At 36.8% G+C, this 23,030-nt stretch overlaps 1 protein-coding gene across 7 annotated transcripts in view; it reads left to right on the forward strand.

Annotated features, from left to right (window-relative positions):
- The window catches only part of ARID2 (AT rich interactive domain 2 (ARID, RFX-like)), a 195,019-nt gene that overhangs the window by 146,479 nt on the left and 25,510 nt on the right, over positions 1–23,030 (forward strand). For all 7 annotated transcript variants that reach the window (XR_001359718.1, XM_014529534.1, XM_014529538.1 and 4 more), the window contains one exon: positions 5,721–5,869. Coding sequence is in view for 6 of the 7 variants with exons in the window: in XM_014529534.1 (XP_014385020.1) it covers positions 5,721–5,869 (149 nt within the window). In the remaining variant the exon portion in view is untranslated. The remainder of the gene's footprint in view (positions 1–5,720; positions 5,870–23,030) is intronic.

Raw genomic sequence — 23,030 nt, forward strand, 5'->3', positions numbered from 1 at the left:
GATCCGCCCTGCTCTGTGCATGACGGGGCGGCGCCCCTACTCCCCAATCGGCCCTGCTCTGAGCCCGACCAGGGACTGCACCTAGGGATTGGGCCTGCCCTCTGCCACCCGGGAGCAGGCCTAAGCCAGCAGGTCGTTATCTCCCGAGGGGTCCCAGACTGTGAGAGGGCACAGGCCGGGCTGGGGGACCCCCCTCCCCTCCCGAGTGCACAAATTTTTGTGCACCCGACCTCTAGTATTTAATAATCTCCCAATTCATCTTGATTATGTGCCTGCTGTTCATTCCCTGTATATTCCTTTATAATCCTAAATAGTTACTATAGAGTAAGCCAAATTAGAGAAAAACTGCATTACTGTGGAATTGTTTCAACCCTTATTTTTTGTATCTTTAATCTTTCAATGTGATTATATTCCATAATGATACCTAAGTAACAAAAACAATAATAATAGCTAAGACAACAACCTGTGCTAGGAACTTTGTATTAAAGCATTTTCTCATTTAATCTTCACAACTCTATTAGGTAAAAATTTTAATTATATTTTAGAGATGAGGTCCCAGGACGTAAATAAGTCACCCAGAGTCACCGACATGTTGACTTTATATTGTTCACCACAAATATGAAGTGGTACAAGGACTGAAACCTGGGTGTGTATCTGAAACCAAAACTTACTTCTCCATTATTCTAAAAGGTTCCTTTTTAAATTCTAGAAAGCCCTTTTATATCTAACATACTCATTAATTGAACTATTATGATATAGGATGTGAGTACCATTAAATGATAATTTTAGAACATTAATGCTAAAACTCTTAATACATTGGACTTATATGCATCTAATTTGAGCCATAAAAGTCATCCATTTATTCCTAATCTGGGTATTAAAATTGTAGTGTATTTCTAAAATTGGCATTTGGTTGGCATGTAGAAATTTAAATATTTGCTAGGAAAAAGAGATGTATACATGGTGTCTATGAGAATGAGAGTAAAAAACCAGCATTCTTATGTATAGTACTTAGCACAGTGCCTGCTACATAGTTATGGTGCAGGTAATATTTTGTCTTCCTGTATAGGATACTGTTAAAGATGACATCATAGGTTTCCTTTGAAGGGTAGACTGTTGGGCCTTCTTAAGAGCCTGCTAATAGCTCTGGCTGGGTAGCTCAGTTGGCTAGAGCATCATCCTGATAACACCAAGGTTGTGGGTTCGATCCTCAGTCAGGGCACATATGGAAAGCAACCAATAAATGGAATAGCAAATCGATGTTTCCCTCTCTCTCCCTCTCCCTTTCTTCTCTGTCTCTTTAAAATCAATCAGTAAAATTTTTTAAAAAGAGTCTGCTAAGAGAAAACCATTTTCATTGTTGCCCAGATTCTTTAAATTACGTTATATACTCTTAAAGTTGCATTTTAGACCATAGTTTAACACCATTTTACATTTGAATTTGTTCCTTAAAAGAGTAGATGAAATAGAGGATTTTAAATGTGAATTTTTTTTTTTAGCCAAACATTATTTTCACAAGTTTAAGGGATCTGGAGATGTTAAGGAGGCATCTGGACCCCACGAAGGGATTTCCAGACTTGCAGAATGCTCGGGTGTAGAAAGTCTACAGGAAATGTCCCTGCTGAGAATGGCCACAGCTAATCCTTTCTAATACCATAGTTATTTGATTTTTTTGAGTTTATTCCTTCTCCTATTAATCAGCTGCATTAATTTAATTTCAGGAAAAATTTAGCAATAGAGAACAATATATGAAAGTAAATTGTATGATCATAGATTTTGTATTTCAGTAGTATTTTAAATGAGTAGTTTATATAAATACAAAATAAATTATATTTACTTCAAGGCAAATTTTTTATTCGTAGTTACTTAATTTCATTCTGTTATATTTGCTAGTTAAAGTGCAAGATACAGGAAACTGTTTCTCGAAATGCTACCCTCTTCCGCTCTTTCGGAATTGATATCTTCTGAAGTTATAAAGAAAAAGGAAAAATGAATTGAAAAACGAAACATTTTAGTTTACAAATACTTACCTAAAGACTTGTCTCTCTCAGGAGCATGTAAAACACATGTTGAACATGCCTGTATCTATTAATTTCATGGTCTGATGATATGCCAAATTCTTGTATGTAAAAACAGTTTACTTAAGAATGTGCCTATTTAAAGTATTTTTTATATGTTGCTCCCAGTTCCCTGTCCTTCACACATAAATCTTTCCTAAAATGGTACTGTGTAAACTGTGAATATTGGTATCTTCCTGGTTCCTTTCTTTGTGTACTAAACTTCTATGTATTCTCATCAAGAATGTAATTTATTGAAAATAGCACCATTCTTTATTTCTAAAATTGGTATTTAGTTGACATATAGAAATTTGAGCTTAAAAAGTTACTCAACCCATCAGCAAGCAGATCTGTAGCCTTAAAGGGGCAGCATAGATCACTTTAGCAAGAATTGGGAGAATAAGATTTGGGGTTTTTATTTTTAGAGTACTAGTGTTCAAATTTGTAGACCAGAAGTACATAACTAAGGAAGACATTACCACTAAACAGTTTTTTTTTATATATCTCAGTGTGTTCTTACAAGAGAGGCTTGGAATGTATTAACTTGGTTTATATTTAACAAGAGAAAAAAACTTCATAGTTTAAGAAAATGAGGGAATGTTAAAGCAGGAAAAGCCTGAGATGTTATCTTGTACAAAATCCTCATTTTTAAGTGTTGAAGTAAATTTCCCACCTACACAAAGAACATCTGGTTTCCCATGATTACTATTGTTGTCTTAATTCTGTCTGAAGATCTGTACATTTAGACAAAGTTAGAGTAAATCTATTTCTTCTTCTCTACAAGTGTTTAGAACTATCTCTTCTTACTTCGTCATTAAAATGCACTTTCCCAGTTCCTTCGGTTAGATCTTAGATATCCTGGTGTCTGGTTTATTCATCATCTTATTTACCTTAACCAGTTTCATTTTATAAATGATTTCAAAATGTGTACTTAGAATTGAACAAAGAAAAATTTATTATTTAATAAAAATGATTTTGAGAAAAATAGATATGGCTATAGTTTTTCTAACAGATTGAAATGTTTAAGTTTTAGAATAATCTAAATTTATTTTAAGGTCTTTAAAGTTTAATATTAATTAATAAGAAAGTAAGGATTTAAGAGCCTGAGATTCCAAGTTTTATATCAGGAAATAGTGTAAACGAGAATTTTCAGCCATAATTTACTCTTGAAAAGGTGATAAAGGAAAGCAAGATTATAATTTCTCATTTTAACAAAGAGCAGTATCTTTGCCAAAAACAACAACAACACACCTGCTACATTAACTAACATTTCATGTTAATTTTACATACACGAAAATCACAGAATTGTTACAAATCTGTTGTGTAATTTTACTTTTCTGGTCACTCACTGTGGGAGTTGTGCCTTTTCTGTCTTGATTAAAAGAAGAAACTAATAGTAAAAATTAGCTCTTTCTCAATAGAGTAGAGAATTGATACAGAATATTGTTCGAGAGTAACCATTCCAAAAAACATCTCTTGGAAATCTACTTTACATTTACATTTACATTGACATTTCAGTTAGGGATACAGTTAATGATTTGGCAAGTCACTGCAAACAAGAATGTAAAGAAAAAGTAAACTTTTATATCCAGAAAGAAATATATTTTGCATTATTATGTAAACGACCTACTTCTTAACCCTTTGCGGTCCAATGTTATTTTTGGAATTCAAACAGTCTGGTCCAAATTAATTGACGGGATTTAATGTTGAACTTTTTAATGTTATTATTGCTCAACTTTGGACCTGCTCCTAGCGCCTGGTCTGTTGAGTCAGCCTCGAGGTTGGACCGAAAAGGGTTAAAACAGAATTTAAATTGTACTTTGAAAAATATGCAGTACAATACATTGTCAGATACATGTTTCCAGCATTAATTTGTGTTGATAGACATTTGTAGTTGGTGATCTGTCACTGTCCCCAAAGCAAAATCAATCATCTTTCCTCCAAAATTTTGTTTCCCTTCTGGACTCTATTAGAATAACAATAATAGTAACAGTTGCCATTTATTGAGAATCTAGAGCTAGGCTCTTCATGTATAATTTCTTTAGTCTTCATAAGGCAGATTTTATTGCTTACACTTTATAGAAGAGGGAACCGAGGATCAGAGAGAATAAGTAGGTTGCCCAAGGTCACAAAGCTAGTTAAAAGGCATATTGATGAACAACATAAACTGATGAACAAAAACAGATCCAGAGACAGAGAAACATCGATCAGATGCTCAAACCTCAGAGGGAAGGTAGGGGAGGGAGGGAATAAGGGGGAGAGATCAACCAAAGGACTTGTATGCATGCATATAAGCATAACCAATGGACACAGACACCAGGGGGATGAGGGCATGAATGGGAGTGGGGTGGGGAGGCAATGGGGGGATAAAGACACATGTGTAATACCTTAATCAATACAGAAAAAAAAAAGGCATATTGAAATTTGAGTCCTGATCTGTCAAGCTGGTAAGTTCACATCTTATCCATGACACACCTGCATTGCCCTAACATGCATGTTTTTCATGCATTCTTAAGGGTGGGATCCTATTATAGAAACAATTTCATCATATCCCAAAAGTGGATTGTTTCTCCTTAGAGCTTGGAACTCACAGTATTGTATGAATTTACATTTCTGAGAACTTTTTCAGCATTTTATTTTCTTCCTAACTTTTATGCTATGCAGCCTTATATGTTTGTGTTTTGTCTACTTTTTAAAAAAATTATTACGACTTTTTAATCTGAGACTTTCAGAAATTTTAAACTAAACTTTACCCAACCATTTTCAATATTTCCTTATAAATGAACAAGTATATTTTCTCAAACTTTAAATTTATTGTCTTTAAAGAATGCTTTGAAAATGTGCCACCATTTCTAGGAGAAATTTGGTATTTTTCCCTTTGTCATTTTATAAATGAAATTTAAGTTAAGGATTCAAAGAAAATGTATTGCCTCAAATTGTTTTAAGCTACATTATAATTATTTATGTATTTTTCAGAGAGAAAGGGATATAGAAGGGGGGGAACACCTTATATTTAAAAGGCTAATACTTACAGTTAGAATCCTTTCAATTGTATTATTCATCAAAATTTATAACTGAGCAACTTTAAAAACTAAAGTTGTTAGTTAAAACATCTTACTGCAAAATAAGATTGACAACATTTTACTTAAATGGTTACATTATTTTTTTTACTCTGAAATTTTCTTTGCTTTCTACTGTACACCGCTTTATGTCACATTTACTACAAAATCTAAAAGGAAATATGCAAAGAAATAATAATTTGTAGTTGATTTGTTCTTGTGAAGAATGCGTAAGTAAATCAAATGGGTGCATTTATAGTCATTTTAATCTATAATTGTGTGTTGCTACCTAATTTATTAATATAAAAAATCTTAATTCTAAATAACATATATTCTATAACAATAACAACAATGTGATCTTGCCTCTGTGGTCAAATGAAATAAAGGAATCTGACTTCCTAAATATTTCTGTAAAAATAGCTATCTTAAATAATTTTTTAAATTTAAAAAAATATTTTTAAAAGATAGTCATTAAAACTACAAATGTAAATTTCATGTTAGAAGTGCACAACTATCAACATAATCAAACTTAGAAGCTTATACTATAAAATACGAATGTTTTCTAATGTCATCTCACAAATCATGCGGTTGTGCTTTTCCACAGAACACTCCTATGACGCCTTCACCAGCTGTACAAGTGCAGAGCCAGCCTAACAGTTCTCAGCCTTCTCCATTCAGTGCATCTAGTCAACATGGGGATTCAGTGAGAAAACCTGGACACAACTTCATGTGTCTGTGGCAGTCTTGTAAAAAGTAAATGGCAATTTTATTTAATATACATAAATGTTCTTTGTTTTAGAATGCTTTTACATTCCAATTTCTGTCATCTATAGTTTATGAAAATTTTCGTTTTAAACCATTTTTAGCAAAAATATTTTATGCTAATTTAAGAGTGATGCTTACATAGATCCAGTGGCACCTAAGCTAAGAAATTTATATAAATGTCGGAAAGAGCTTCAATGGTAGACTGTTAGCGAATGTGTTTCGATATTAGCTCTTTTTGTTTGTTTTGCTTTTTTGTCCTAGCATCTGACATATGTTAATACCAGATGTGAGTCATGTTATTTCCAAGGTTCTAACAAAGTAATTTGCAGAAAGTCATTAGTATGTTTGTTTGCTTTTGTTTTTTAATTCATTTCATTTCATTATATTTTTATTTTTAAATTATAGTTGATGTACAATATTATATTAGTTTCAGGTTTATAACTCCATGATTAGACACTTATATAATTTATGAAGTGATCACCGTAATAAATTTAGTACCCATCTGACACCATATATAGTTATTACAATATTATTGACAATATTCCCTATGCTGTACTTTATATCCCTGTGACTATTCTATACCAATTTGTACTTCTAAATCCTTTTACCTTTTTCACCCATCCCCTAAGCTCCCTCCCCTTTGACAACCCACAAAATGTCCTCTATATCTATGAGTCTGTTTCTGTTCTGCTTGTTTATTTTGTTTTTTAGATTCCACATGTAAGTGAAATCATTTGGCATTTGTCTTTCTTTGTCTGACTTATTTCACTCAGCACAATACCCTCTTGTTGTGGATCCATGTTGTTGTGGATGGCAAGATTTCATTCTTTTTTTATGGCTGAATCATATTCCATTATATAGGGTGGGACAAAAGTAGGTTTACAGTTGTGAGTGTGCAAAACAATTTATTCTTATATTTTTATTTATTAATTATTTTCCATATGAACAACCATAAAGCTACTTTTGCCCCACTCTGTATATATGCACCACTTCTTTATCTGTTTGTCTATTGATGGACGCTTAAGTTGCTTCCATATTTTGGCTATTGTAAAAAATGTTATAATAAACATATAAATATATGTCTTTTTGATTTAGTATTTTGTGTTTCTTTGAATAAATACCCAGAAGTGGAATTGCTGAACCTTTTTTTTTCTCTTTTATAGTCTTTGCTTAAAGTCTATTTTGTCTGGTGTAAGTTTTGCTACCCCAGCTGGTTTTTTATTGTTCATTTCCATTTTCATGAAATAACTTTTTCCATCCCTTTGCTTTCAGTCTGTGTCTTTCCATCTGAAGTGAGTCTCTTGTAGACAGCATATGTAAGGGTTACATTTTCTTTTCCATTCAGTCACCATGTGTCTTTAGAGCATTTAATCCATTTGATTTGCATTTAAAGTAATTGTTGTCCTGGCTGGGTAGCTCAGTTGGTTAGAGTGTTGTCCTGATACGCCAAGGTTGCAGGTTCAGTCTTTGGTCAGGGTACATACAAGAAGCAGCCAGTGAGTGAGTGAGTAAGTAGAAAAACAAATTGGTGTTTTTCTCCCTGTGTGTCTCTCTCTTTCCATTCCTCTCTCTCTCTAAAATCAATAAAAAAAGTTATTGTTGATAGATATGCATTTATTGCCATTTTATTATTCATATTTATAATCATTTTCTTAATGAGACCCTTTAATATGTCTTACATACGAGTTTGGTGGTGATGGATCCCTTTAGCTTTAGATTCATATCTAGGAAGCACTTTATGTGTACTTTGATCCTAAATGATAGTTTTGCTGGGTAATTTTGGTTGCTTTTCATTACTTTGAATATTTCTTGCCAATTACTTCTGCCCTGCAAAGTTTCTGTTGATAAATTAGCTGACAGTCTTATGGGAGCTCCCTTGTAGGTAACTAACTGCTATTCCTTGCTGCTTTTAAGATTCTCTTTTGTCTTTAACCTTTGCCTTTTTAATTATGATGTGTCTTGGTATGGATCTTTTTGGGTTCATCTTATTTTGGACCCTGTGCTTATTGGACTTGTATCTCTATTCTATTCACCAGGTTAGGGAAGTTTTCTTGTAATTTTTAAAAATAGTTTTTAGTTTCTTGCTCCTCTCTCTTCTCCTTCTGCCATCCCATGATGTGAATGTTGATACACTTGAAGTTGTCCCAGAAGCTCCTTATATTATCCTCATTTTGGGGGAATATTTTTTCTTTTTGCTATTCTGATTCAGTGTTTTTTGTTTCCTCATATTCCAAATCATTTATTTGATTCTCTGATTCATCTACTCTACTATTGATTCTCTGTAATTTCATTTCAGTTATTGTGTTCTTTGCTTCTGAAGGGTGCTTTTTTTAAATGTTTTCTATCTCCATTTTTATTTCCTATCTCTTTGTTGAAGTTCTCACTAAGTTTATCTACTCTTCCCCTACTTTCATTGAGCATCCTTATAACCAATGTTTTGAACTCTTGACTCTGCATCTGATAGATTCCTTGTTTCCATCTTGTTTAGTTCTTTTTCTGGAGTTTTATTCTTTCCTTTCACTTGAGACATATTTCTTTGTCTCCTCATTTTGGTTACCTGCCTGTGTTTGTGTCTATGTGTAGGTAGAGCTGCTATGGCTCCTAGTCTTGGTATAGTGACTTTATGTAGTAGGTGTCCGGTAGGTTCCTGTGGCCCTGCCTCCCCAGTCTCCTGAACTGGGTGCTCCAAGTGTGCCCTCCATGTGAGCTGTGTGCACCCTCCTGTTGTAGTTGTGCCTTGATTATTGTTAGTACATTAATGGGAGTGATTTACCCCCAGGCTGACCCCACAGAGCAGAACTCACTTTAGCAGGTCTCAGATACCCAATGAGTCTACTGAGTTTGTTGATCATGGAGGTAGTCGGTGGTTCTTCACCATGGTGTGAAGCTGTCTATTGGTTACATTGGACCAATGCCTCCTGGGAGGTAGAGGCCAATGTCAGCCATTGCTTGTGCCCTGCCCAGGGCCACTGGGCATGAGCTTCAAAATGATCTGCAGCTGGCTACTACTTGTGCTGGGCTTGGAGGTGTCCAGAAGACGCCAAGCTGTGAACCAAGGGTGCTAGTGCCAGGCCTGGGGTTACTTAGCAAAAGGTACAGTTATGCAGAGGGCAGATGCTGCTTGTTTGAGAGATTTTAGGAAAGTCTTTTAGGAAAATTGGCAGCACGAGCCAAGACAGGCCTTTTGTATGGAAAAGTCTGAAGGGCTTGGGTGGGCCCAAAAATTGGGTTGGCTGGGGTCTCAGGCAATCATCAGGGTGGGGCTAACTGTTAAATTAATCAGGTTGATGGAGAATCAGATATAGCGCCTGCCTTCGGGTTCTTTGGGGGAAGGGCTCAGAAAAGGAACAATGGCCTCTGCCAGCACCTCTCTCTGGGAGAAAGCTGCCCCTCCAGCTCTTGACCTGATGCCAGACAGTTCATTTCCTCCCCATATGTCTCCAGTGGCAGTTGAGCTGCTTTACTAGCGTTGGAGCTCAGAGGGAGTGAGCCCAAGTACATCTGACTGCACCCTTTAAAAAGAATGCCTTATGTCCAGCTGGGGTGGCTCGGTGGTTGAATGTCGACCTATGCACCAGGAGGTCAAGGTTTGATTCCCAGTCAGGGCATATGCCTGGGTTGCAGCCTTGATCTCCAGTGCAGGATGTTTAAGAGGCAGTCTTTCAATGTTCTCTCCCATCATTGGTGTTTCTATCTCTCCCTCTCCCTTCCTCTCTGACATCAATAAAAACATTTAAAAAAGAAAAAAATGCCTAGGATTCCAGCAGCACTTTGTCTCAGCTACAATCTCTGCTGGTTTTCACAGCCAGAAGTTACGGGGACTTCTCTTCCCAGCACTGGAACCCTGGGCTCGGCAGGGCCAGGTGTGGGTCTGGGACCCCTGGCTCCCCAGGAAGGACCTCTGCTGCTGAGATATCCCTCCAACTTTTTAACCACAGGTGGGTTGGGGACCAGCCCATTCTGCATATCTTTCCCTCCTACCTCAATGTGGCTATTCTCTATATTTTTAAATGAGTATTTCTGTTCAGGTAGATTTCAGGTGGTTTTGAAATGGTTGTTCTGTAGTGTAGTTGTAATTTTGATGTGGTTGTGGGAGGTTACGAGTACTGCATTTACCTACATCACCATTTTGACTGGAAGCCAGGTATTAGATTTCAACGAGAGAATCTGATTTTTTTGTTTGGCTATGAAAAGAGATAGTTTTTTTTTTAAGTGACTATAAGTTAGTGGACACTGAAGAATTTCTATATATTGAAACTTAAAGTTAATCTGTTAGGAAAAATGACTTCTCTTAAATTTGAGTTTGGGATGGACAACCCATGAAACTTCTTTTTAAAGCCATAGATCTCACAGTTTAATAACTAAGATGAATAATGAGTAGAACTGAACTTCTTAAGGCTTTCTTTGACTTGAAGGAAAACTTGAAAATAATACTGTTTAAAACAAAATCTTAGTTCCTTTAACATACTCAGCCAAGAACCTTTGCCATGTCACACTTTAGAGTTCTAAGACTAATGTACTTATCTTAATGAAATAATATTCTCATCTTTTAGATATCACAGATGCTCTTTCACTTGTTCTAACTGATAGCAGAAATCAGATCCTTTTAAAAATTATATTTGCTCTTCATAATATTTATCTTTAGACTTTGTATTTCACTGTGAACTTCATATATTGTTGTATGATTGCGGCTATCAATATAGCCCAGGGATTGTTAGCAGTATGAAAAATTTCTTTGGACAGTGTTTCTCATTTTAAAATCTCAACCCAGTAGTGGGGTCATGAAATCATTTGTTCCGTCTCTACCAGTGAGTTTTTGCCTCTTTCCTTTGCAATTAAAAATGAATAAAATATATCAGAGTCTATTCATGTTAGTAAGGGTAAGTATTGTTTCCAGTTATATATGTATATTACATATATATATATGTGTGTGTGTGTGTGTGTGTGTGTGTGTGTGCTAGATCATAGTGTATAATCTGTTTGTCAAAAAGGTCCTTTAGTCCTAGCTGGTGTGGTTCAGTTGGTTGGAGCATTGTCCCATGCACCGAAAGGTTTTGGGTTTGATTCCCAGTCAGGGCACATACCTAGGTTGCAGGTTTGATCCCTAGTCAGGATGTGTAGGAAAGGCAACTGATTGATGTTTCTTTCTCTCCCTTTCTTTCTTTCTTAAAAAAAATTTTTTTTAAAGGTTGCTTAAAAATTAGTGCTTTAGGCTGTTTCTGATTACTTTTTTTTTTTTCATTCATTTAATTCAGCCATATATCTTTTTTGTGTGTGTAGCTTCTGGAGTAGGTACTATTTGTTGACTAAAAAGTTTAATAATAGCTGCTTTACTTGAAGTATTAGAGTATTTTAAGAAATCACCCTAGCCAAGTAGCTCAGTTGGATAGTGTTGCCCCAATATGCCAAGGTTTCAGTTTCAGTCACCATTCAGGGCACATATAAGAATCAACCAGTGAATGCATAAATATGTGGAACAACATATCTCCCCTCTCTCTCTCTTTCTCTCTCCTTAGTACATTTAAAAAAAATTTTTTTTTTTTACTGGAATTGTAAATGCACAGCACAATTTTCCATCTTGCTAGTAGGATCAATATTTCAAAATTTGATGATGTAACTTTTCTTTGCAAGCCTTTTCTGAATAACACAGGCTCAACAAGCCTCTTAAAACCATGTTTAAAGCCAGTTTTAGATACTCATTAGTATTAACTTCAGTTTGATTTTGCAAATATTTATGGAAGGTGCATGTGCTAGGAGCTAGAAATGTGGAGATCACTCTCAGTCCTTAAGGAAGCAGATCCAGAAAACTCCAGACAAATAAAGTACAGTACCATAAAGAATAATGGACAGTTAATATAATGCTGAGATGGTTGGGAAACTTTCACTACAGACATTACTTTTGAATTGGGTCTTGAAAAGTGAGTAGGTGTTTGTTATGCAAAAATAATTCTAATCCGAATAGCAAGTGTAGGGAATTATTTAAGGAACTAGTACACCCAGGGACCTATGAGAAGCTTAGGATGCCAAGAACATAAGCACATGAAGGGAGTGAGAAATGGCTATTATTCATATTTAGTTTCAATTCCACATGGAAAAATACATCATAGCTATATTGTCCACTAAGTGGCTATGCTCTAATTAATATCACATCAAAAACATGTAACAACATTCCTTGTTTCCATAAGATTTCTAACTAAAATTATTTCCTTTGCTGATATTTTATTGTGAAATGTTTACTATTTAAAGTTGAAATAATCATATGCTTTACTGCTTTCATAGAATTAAAGTGGTTTTGAATATACATTTAACCTGTATTTATGATCATATCTGTGGTACGATCATACTTTACATAGACTTTTTGTATTTGTAATTCTTTTTTTCTGTATATTATATAGATTGTTTTCATTGAGCCACCCACACTTATACCATGGTATCAGTGCATACTAGGATTGTGTTTTTCATCTGCAGGAATGTATCTTGAAAAGATGGAAACGACCCCCCCCCCATCTGCCCCCCACTCTTTAAACATAATCTACACCTCTGCAGAAAAAGAATGTTAATCCCTTCAATATAGGGTGGGCCAAAATAGGCTTACAGTTGTGAGCATGCAAAATCCTTAATGACTGTTTCTCATACTCACAACTGTAAACCTACCTTTGGCCCACTCTGTATTGAGTTCTAAATGTATCGAGTCAGTATTTACATTTCTCCATTTCTTTTGTTTATTTTGAGTTTAAATTGGTATACAAGATTGCCGCTGGTTGCGAAGTCCTTTAAATCTCTTTTAATCTGTAGATTACCTCCTCTCTCTCTCTCTCTCTCCTAATTGTTTTCCTTGCAATTTTTCATTGATAAAAGCAGTTCATTTGTCCTGTACAGCATCACAATCTGGATTTTGCTGGTATTGTTTGGCATGTTACTCTGACCCTGTATTTTCTGTCAGTTGGTAGTTAGGTCTAGATATTTGATCAGATTTTGGTTTGATTTTTATAAACAACCATTTTATTTTTAGTAATTCTTTATTGTTGAAGGTATTACATATGTCCCCTTTTTTCCCCATTGACCCCCTCCAACCCGCCCAAGTCCTCCCCCTCCCCGCCCCAGGCCTTCAGCACCCTATTGTCTGTGTCCATGGCTTATGCATTAAAGGTCTGTGGTTGATTACCTCCCACCCACCCACCCTCCCCTGCCTTCCCTCTGAGATTCGGCACTCTGTTCCATGCTTCCATCATTTTAGAAATGACATGGGTACTTCCATCAGGAGATATGTAATATCTTGTCTCTATTTTTGTGAGGTAAACAGCCATTAGAATCATTGCATAGATCCATTATTTCATTAAGGATTTAAAAATGTAAAAGTTCGTTTATCAACACTTTGATTTTTTTGAGGAATAGTTTCTAGAGAAAAGGTTAGATAGGTTTTTTATTTCTCTTGTTTACCAATTTTCAAAATAATGAGTTATTTACTAACACTATACAAAGGTGACCATGAGGTTTGGTTGGTTGGTGGTTTTTTATTTCAGTATCATTATAAACGAAATTATTAATTTAAACATTTTGAGGTCTTTTAATCCATTGCAGTTAATTATGTACTTCTTGATGTTCCATCCAATTTTTCTATCTTTGGCCACTGAAGGCCTATTCAAGCTGGATTCCAAGTCCTTTGGTTGTGATCTTAATATAATTTTTTTGATAGCTTCCTTGCTTTCTGTTAGAGAGAATGTTTCAGGCTTCTCTTGTACATTTCCTGCCCCATACCTGGAGTAAAGTATTTCTGCAAGGACATCTGGTGTCTTTTAATAAGAATTGGTATTTAAGCTCCTTCTCATCACTTTTAAGTTGGTTATTGCTTCAAGGACTTTTCAGTTGACAGACTAGAAAAATAAATGGTTTTTATCTCATGTTTAGAAAGACCTTCTCAACTCTAAGATCATAAAATACACATTTTATTGCCTTCCACTACTTTAACCCTTTGAGTGCCAACCAATATCCCAGGAACTATGCTAAAATTGCCAAGGCATTTTTGCTGATTTTACAGCAGTTTAGGAAAAAAATTATGAAAATTAGGCAGATAAATGCCAGTGGTCAATTTTAGCACTACAGACATTCGGCATCATAAGTAATCTGCACTTAGGTGTCATCTGTCAATAAAGAGTGAACTACTAGCATCTAATAGTGACACTGCAGGAGGAGCACGATAGTGCTCCCAGCACTTTGGGCGAAAGACAGGAGGAGCGCGATCGCACTCCCCAGCACTCTAGGGGTTAATATTTTAACTTTTTGTTCCATCTATAATTTAGTTTCATGTATCTAGCTTTATTGTTTTCCAAATGACTAACATGTTAACTAGTTCATCTTTCCCTTGGGCATTTCAATTTTCACCTTTGATATATACTAAATTCCTGTATGCTTTTATTTCTGCATTAGTGGCTCGGTGCACGAAACTCGTGCATGGAGGGACCCCAGCCTGCACCCTCTCCAATTGGGAACCCCTTGGGGGATGTCTGACTGCTGGCAGTCAGATATCCCTCTTGCAATCTAGGACTACTGGCTCCTAACCGCTCACCTGCCTGCCTGCCTGATTGCCCCTAAGTGCCTCTGCCTGCCTGGCTCTAACCTCTTTGCCTGCCTGCCTGATCACCCCTAACTGCCTCTGCCTACCTGATCGCCCCCAACTGCCCTCCCCTGCTGGCCTGATCTCGCCCCCAATGCCCTCCCATGCCAGCCTGATTTCACCCCCAGCTGCCCTCCTCTGCCAGCCTTATCTTGCCCCCAACTGCCCTCCCCTGTTGGCCTGATCTCGCCCCCAACTGCCCTCCCCTGCCAGCCTGATCGCCCCTAACTGCCTCTGCCTGCCTGATTGCCCCTAACTGCCTCTGCTTCGGCCCCCACCACCATGGCTTTGTCCGGAAGAAAGTCAGACATCCGGAAGATGGCCAGTTAACCCGGTCTAAGTAGCATATTACCCTTTTATTAGTATAGATAGATTATATAGGATAGGATTGCGTAAATGGGGGGTGGGGAAGCCTTTTTCAGCAGGAGGAGATGCTCTTGGCAAACAAAAATACATAATCCCTATACTGGACTGATAGCCAACCATATATATGCACTATACTGCCAAACCGGTCATTTAAAAATTGAAGCGCTTTCTTACACCTTACACCAAACAGCTGTTGCCCTTAAAACCCCTCCTCAGCCGCCACCTTAGGTTCTGTCTTCGCAGTTCACCCAGATTAGGTTCTGATTGGTCGGTTTCTATGCCTATCAGCATCAAAAGCTCCGCCTCCTAGGCAGCCATTAGCTCCTCACAGTTCACCCAGATTTGGTTCTGATTGGTTAGTTTCTATGCCAGTCAGCATCTCTGGGTCTATCTCTGGGCATCATCAGAGAGGCGGGGCTGATCAGCAGCTGCCCCAGGCTACAAGCGGGAGGGGGGGGGTGTGAACTGCTGATCTCTTGGAGAGAAAGAGGCTTGGCTGCTGGCGAGGCAGCTGCTGATCAGCCCCGCCTCTCTCTCTGAGAGGTCAGCAATTCAGCCCGCTCGCCAGTCCTCACCCACCCGAGCCTGTTGCCCACAGTCTGGCATTCGTTTGAGCCTTCGGTCGTATTGGACGTTATGGACCTTGGCTTTTTTTTATATATAGATTATTTGTTATTCCACTGGTTTGTATCCTTATACCTTCACTGTAAATTTTAATGTTAGATATGGCAAGATCCTGCTCTTAATTATTTTTTTCAGAGTATTTCCATTATCTTTTCAAGCACTTAATCTTGTACCAGGCACTATACTACTTTTTGGTTTGCTTTTGTTTGTAAATCCTGACCTGAGGATATTTTTCCTTTTTTTAGAGAGAGAAAGTGTGAAGGGGAGGGAAGAGGGGGAGAGAGAGAGAAACATTGACAGAGAGAGAGATGTCGATTGGTTGTCTCCTGAACCCACCCAGCTAAGGCCAGGATGAAACCTGCAACTGAGGTACATGCGCTTGACCGGAAATTGAACCCCAGACCCTTTGGTCTGTGGGCTGTGCTGTTTAACCACTGAGAAAAACCAGCCAGGGCCTACTTTTTGAAATTAGAATGATGTATAATTTAGAGTTGGTACCTGCATAGATATTTCTTATTTCAAATAAACCTCAGAATGGTTCTAGAGATCCTCCAAAAAAGCATGTTGGGATTTTCATTTTAATTACTTTTAATGAATAGGTATTTTTTGTTTGTGCTTAATAGTGAACATTTCCCAATATTGATTTTTCCTTTACAAGTAAAAGGTATCAACCCATGGTATTATAGTCTTATTTACCTGAGTAGAGCTTTAATATTTGTGTGTGTGTGTGTGTGTGTGTGTGTATCCCATGTTCAAAGGCTGTTAAATCGCGTTGTTTACCCATATCTTCAGAAAAAAATCACTTCTACTGTCGTCGTAAACAACCTGCTTCCCTATTTATAATGGTCTGGCTCTATAGCGGTGGTCGGCAAACTCAGAGCCAAATATCAACAGTACAACGATTGAAATTTCTTTTGAGAGCCAAATTTTTTAAACTTAAACTATATAGGTATGTACATTGTTATTAACTTAATTAGGGTACTCCTAAGGCTTAGGAAGAGCCACACTCAAAGGGCCAAAGAGCCGCATGTGGCTTGCGAGCCACAGTTTGCCAATCACGGCCCTATAGCAACTTCAGCGCGAAATTATAGCTGATTTGCCTACAAACGTCAGGTGGTCATAATAATCTGGCTACTCAGTGTATATTATGCAACTTTATTAAGGTTATTGCTAGTTGTGTCTCTTACTTTTTGTTGCTTTCATAAATGGTCTTAGCTTCTATTATATTTTTCAACTGATGGTTGTTTTCTATATTAATACTGCTTATCCTCTCATCCAATTGTAATATCTAATGTTTCCAGACAGTTACATACTCGTAGTGATAGGATTTATTCTTACCTTTTTAAAAAAATGAGTGGACTATTTTTTAAAGCAGTTTTAGGTTTATAGAAAAACTGAACAGAGTATCCATATGCCGCCTCTTTCCTGCATAGTTTTCTTTAATATTGATCTTGAATTATTGTGGTATATATGTTATGATTGATGAGTAATATTTACTAGTATATGTTATTATTAATTAAAGTCCATAGTTTCCAATAGGTTTCAGTCGTTGTGTTAAATAGTTCTACTAGAGGCCCAGTGCACGAATTTGTGCATGGGTGGGATCCAGCCAACCTGCCCTTATCGGGGCCAGGCTGGCCAGGGGGAGGGGCCGCAGGAGGTTGGCCGGCTGTAGTGCACATCATAGCAACCTGTGGTTCTGGTCACTTTGCTTTTTTATATATACTAGAGGCCCGATGCATGAAATTCGTTTACGGGGGCAGGAGGGTGGTCCCTCAGCCCAGCCTACACCCTCTCGCAATCCAGGACCCCTTGGGGGATGTCCTACTGCCGGTTTAGGCCCGATCCCAGTGGGACAAACCGGCAGTAGGACATCCCTCTCGCAGTCCGGGACTGCTGGCTCCTAACTGCTCGCCTGCCTGATTGCCCCTAAACACTCTGCCTGACTGCCTGCCTGATCACCCCTAACCGCTCACCTGCCTGCCTGATCGCCCCTAACCTCTCGCCTGCCTGCCTGATCGCTCCTAACTGCTTTCCTGCCTGCCTGATTGCCTCTAACTGCTCACCTGCCTGCCTGATCGCCCCTAACCACTCTGCCTGCCTGCTTGATCGCTCCTATCCACTCACCTGCCTGCCTGATTGCCCCTAAATGCTCGCCTGCCTGCCTGATTGCCCCTAAGCCCCTAACCGCCTGCCTGATCGCCCCTGACCGCCTCTGCGTTGGCCCCCACCACGGTGGCTTCGTCCAGAAGGTCTTTTGGCTGTCTGGTCTAATTAGCATATTATGCTTTTACTATTATAGATAGATGGATTTTGATAATACATAATGTCATGTATTCACTATTACAGAATCACTCAGAATAGTTTCACCACCCTCCCTTGTTTCACCTATTCATCTGTTTTCACTGACCGCCTCTGCGTTGGCCCCCACCACGGTGGCTTCGTCCAGAAGGTCTTTTGGCTGTCTGGTCTAATTAGCATATTATGCTTTTACTATTATAGATAGATGGATTTTGATAATACATAATGTCATGTATTCACTATTACAGAATCACTCAGAATAGTTTCACCACCCTCCCTTGTTTCACCTATTCATCTGTTTTCACTACCTCCATTCCAGACCTTGGCAGGTCCAGATTTTTTACTTTCTGTATAGTTTTGTCTTTTCCAGAATGTCATATTGTTGGAATCATACAGTATGTAAACCTTTTCAGACTAGGTTCTTTCACTAGCAGTATAGTTGTGAGTACATGAAACACATAGTTCTAGTCTTCCACAATTATTTATTAATTATTGTATTATTTTCCATACAAATAACTATAAACCTACTTTTGCCCCACTCTGTATATAATGAAAGTTTCTCCATGTCTTTTCTGGCTTGATAGCTCATTTCTTTTTCTTGCTGAATAATATTTCTTTGTATGGATGTACCAGTTTACTTATCCATTTACCTGTTGACATTTTGGCTGCTTCTGGGTTTTGGCAATAATAAATAAAGATGTTATAAAAGTTTGTGTGCAGGTTTTTGTATGGACACAATTTTTCAACTCATTTGGGTAAATACCTAGTATAACAATTGTTTGATCTTATGGTAAGACATGTTTAGCATGTAAGAAACTGCCAAGCTGTTTTACAAAGTTGCTGTACCACTGCATTTCTACTAACAGTGAAGGCGAGTTCCTGGTGCTCCACCTCCTCATCAGCACTTGGTATTGTCAGTTTTTTAGGTTTTAGCCATTCTAATAGATGTGCATTTGTTTTAATTTGGGTTTTCCTATTGATGAAAGATCTTGAGCATTTTTTCATATGCTTATTTACCATCTATAAATTACCTTTGTTGGGGTGATAAAAGACATTATTTTGCTAAGTTTTTAGTAATCCATGGATATTAGATTTTGTCAAATGCTTTTTCTGTCTCTATTAATATGTTCATATGATTTTCCTTTTAGCCTGTTGTTGTGATGGATTACATCAATCAGTGTTTGAATGGTGAAATAATCCTTGTATACCTGGAATGCATGAATGAATGAATGAATGAATGAATGAATGAATGAATGAATTTTTAGCTTGGCTTAAGATATTTATTCACTGCTCTCATAGTTAGCCTCAATGGCTCAGCAAAAGGGTAGTAGAGCAAGGTTGTGGCATACAGTGACACAGTGCATCCTCATTTTTCATTGTTACATAGCAGTTTTTATACATTGCTTCAATTTGCTAATATTTTTTTGTGGACTTTTACACCTATGTTCATGAGTGATAATGGTCTGTAGTTTTCCTGACTTTGCTTTTGGTATTAGAGTAATGCTGGCCTCATATAGTGAGTTAGGAAATGTTCACTCCATGATTTTCTGTTAGGAATTATAGAGAACTAGAGGCCCAATGCATGAAATTCAGGCAAGGGGCTTTGGCCACTGTGGCTTTGTCTGGAAGGTCGTCTGGAAGTATGTCCAGCTATCTGGTCTAATTAGCATATTATGCTTTCATTATTATAGACATACATAGATTAGTATAATTTCCTCCTTAAATGTTTGGTAGAAGTCACCAGTAAAATCATCTTGTCCTGGTGGTTTCTTTTTTAGAAGGTTATTAATCAATGATACATTTACTTTAATAGTCATAGGCTTATTCAGATGATCTATTTCTCCTTGTGTGAGTTTTGGCAGATTGTGTCTTTTCGAGAATTGGTCTGTCATCTAAGTTACCATATTTGTGGCATAGAGTTATTCATAATATTCCTTTATTATCTCTTTAATGTTGTGGGCTCAGTAGCCAGAGCTACTGATATTAAAATTTGTGACTTTCCCCTTTTTTTTTCCCTTGGATAAGCTGACTAGAGCTTTATCTATTTTATTGATCTTTTCATAGATCCAGCTTTTGATCTGGTTGATATTTTTTTCTATTGCTTCCCTGTTGTCATTTAATTGATTTCTGCTCTAACTTTTATTATTACTGTTTGCTTTGAGCTTATATTGCTCTTCTTTCTCTAGTTTCTTAAGGTGGAAGCTTAAGTTATTGATTTTAGGTATTTTCTAATGCATGTATTTAATGCTATAACTTTCCCTCTAGATACTGCTTTACCTGTATTCCACAAATTTTTATAAATTGTATTTTCATTTTCACTTAGTTAAAAATATTTTAGAAGTGTGCTATATAATCTCCAAATATTTTGGGATATTCCAGCTATCTTATTGTTAGTGACATCTAGTTTAATTCCATTGTGATCTAAGTGCATACTTTATATGATTTTTATTCTTTTAAATTTGTTAAGGTGTGTTTTGCATCCAGGAATGTGGTCTATCTTGGTGAATGTTCCAAGTGGGCATGAGAAGAATGTATTTTCTGCTGTTGTTGAAGTATTATATAAATGTCAGCTGGATTCAATTGATTCATGGTGCTATTCAGTTCATCTCTATCTTTACAGATTTTCTGCGTGGTGGATCTGTCACTTACTGATAGAGTTCTACGTATAATATTTCTTTATTTGTCCTTGCAGTTCTATCAGATTTTGACTCATATTTTGATGCTTTGTGTTGGGAGCATATACCTTAAGAATTGTATGTCTTTGTGAAGAATTGACCTCTTTATTATTATGTAGTATTCCTCTTTATCCCTCATAATATCCTTACTCGGAATTCTGCTTTGTCTGTAATTAATATAATAACTCCCAACTTTCTTTTGATTAGTGTTAGCATGATATATCTTCCACCATCCCTTTAATTTTAATCTGTCTTTATATTTAACCACACATAGTTGGGTGTGTTTTTTATCCACTCATATTTAAAATGATTATCGATACAGTTGCATGAATATCATATATTTAAATGTCTATTTCACTTGTTTTTTGACTCCTTTGTCTTCCCATGTTATTCTGCATTCTTTGTTTTTGAGTCTTTTATGTTTTAATTTTCTCTGTTGGCATATCAATTTTACTTTTTTAAAACATTTTTTATGGTTGTTAAAGAATTTGAAATATGTATTTACAGCTAATGTAAGTCTTCTTTCAAACAACAATGCCCCTTCATGGGTGGTGCAGGTATTCTTACTCCTTCCCTTATGCCATTGCTGTCATTTATTTCTTCAAAAGCTATAATCACCAAATACATTGTTGCTATTATTTTGAAACTTGACTTACTAGATCAGTTAAGAGTAAGAAAAATAAAATATTTTCTTTTACGTCCATTTATTCCTTCTCTGACACCCTTAAGGCAAGTCTACTGTGCAAATGCCCTCAGTTTTTGTTTGTCTCAGAAAGTCTTTATTATTCTTTCACTTTTGAAAAATAATTCCATGGACACAAACTTCTAGGTTGGTGGATGTTTTTCTTTCAACACTTTAAATATTTCACTCTACTCTTCTTGCTTGCAGGGTTCTCAAGAGACATCAGTATAATGTTACCCTTTCTCTTCAGTAAGGTGTGTTTTTCCTCTGGTTTCTTTCAAGATATTTTGTCTTTGATTTTCAGCAGTTTTAATATGATGTGCCCAGGTGGTGTGTGTGTGTGTGTGTGTGTGTGTGTGTGTGTGTGTGTGTTTTAACATTTATCATATTTAGTGTTCTCGGAGTTTCCTAGTTCTGTGATTTAGTTAGTGTATCATTACTTTTTGGAAAATTATCAGCCATTCTTCAACTACTGCTTCTGTTTTTTCTCTCTTTCTCTCTTTCCATTATTTGTATATTGCACTTTTTATAATTGTCTCACAGTTCTTGGATATTCTGTGTCTCCCCCCGCCCCTTCTTTTTTCTCTTTGTTCTTCAGTTTGGGAAGTTTCTAATTGACATATCTTTAAGTTTACCAGTTCTATCTTTGGCCATGTTCAGTCTACTTATGATCCCATCAAGGTATTCTTTATTTCTGTTATAGTTTTTTTTATTCCTGGCATTTCCTTTTGATTCTTAGTCTCTCCATATCTCTGCCTATATTAGCTTTCTCTTGCAGATTGTCACTTTTCCATTAGAGCTTTAGCATATTGATCATAATTATTTTAAATACTTATTTTTAATTCCAAAATCTCTACTATACCTGTGTCTGGTTCTGATGTTTGCCTTGTCTCTTCAGACTCTGGTTTGTTTGTTTTTTTGTTATTGTGTTGTATTATTTGTTTGTTTTACATTTAACTTGCCTTACACGTTTTTGTTGAAAGCTAGAAATGTTGTATCAGTTAATAGGAACTGAGGTGAATAGACCTTCAGTGTGAGGATCTATGTTTATCTGGCTAGAGTTTGCTGTGTTTAATGTTTGCTGTGACTGTAAGTGTCAGAGGCTTCAATTTCCTTTAGTATTTTGGTGTGTGTGTTTTTTTGGTGTGTGTGTGTGTGTGTGTGTGTGTGTGTGTGTGTGTGTGTGTGTGTTGCCCTCCCTTGTTGTCTTTGGGATTCCTTAGAAACTTCTTTTTAAATGGTGTATGTATCTTACAGGTCTCTCCATTGTAACCCACTGTTATATTGGAGTCCTGTTGATGTGGTGATAAGGGATTGGGAAGGGAAAGCATTATATAATCTTATGATTAAGTCACACTGTTTTAGTGGCCTTGATTCTAAGGGCTGTGACTTTGAGAAGAGTTTCTTAGCTTTTTTTCCCTCTCCCCCTCTGCCCCCTCATGTGACATTCAGAGTTATAAGGGAGCTGGAGTTAACTAGTTGCTCTTCCCCTAGGTCAGATAAGGTTCTAATAAAGAAATTTTCTTGGAGGGCAGGCCTATATTAAGGAGAAAAGAACACTCTGGACATGTTTTTTAATGATTATTTTCTCCCTCCCCCTGCTGGAAATGCTAGGGAGTTTTTTTTCAGTCTTCACAATGAAAACCTTGTAGGGTTCCTTGAAGTAAAACTCAAAAAAGTATGGCTTCTCTGCAGAGAGTGACCCACCAGGAGTTTTTAGTTTTCAAGACAGTCCATACTAGGCCTCCATCAATTCATCAATTACTGTTTAATATTTTCAAAATTTTTAAAGAATATTTTATTGATTTTTAGAAATAGAAGAAGGGACAGGGAGAAAGAGAGAGAGAGGGAGAGAGAGAGAGAGAGAGAGAGAGAGAGAGAGAGAGA

The sequence above is a fragment of the Myotis brandtii genome, unplaced genomic scaffold, assembly GCF_000412655.1.
Source record: "Myotis brandtii unplaced genomic scaffold, ASM41265v1 scaffold686, whole genome shotgun sequence".
NCBI lineage: Eukaryota > Metazoa > Chordata > Mammalia > Chiroptera > Vespertilionidae > Myotis > Myotis brandtii.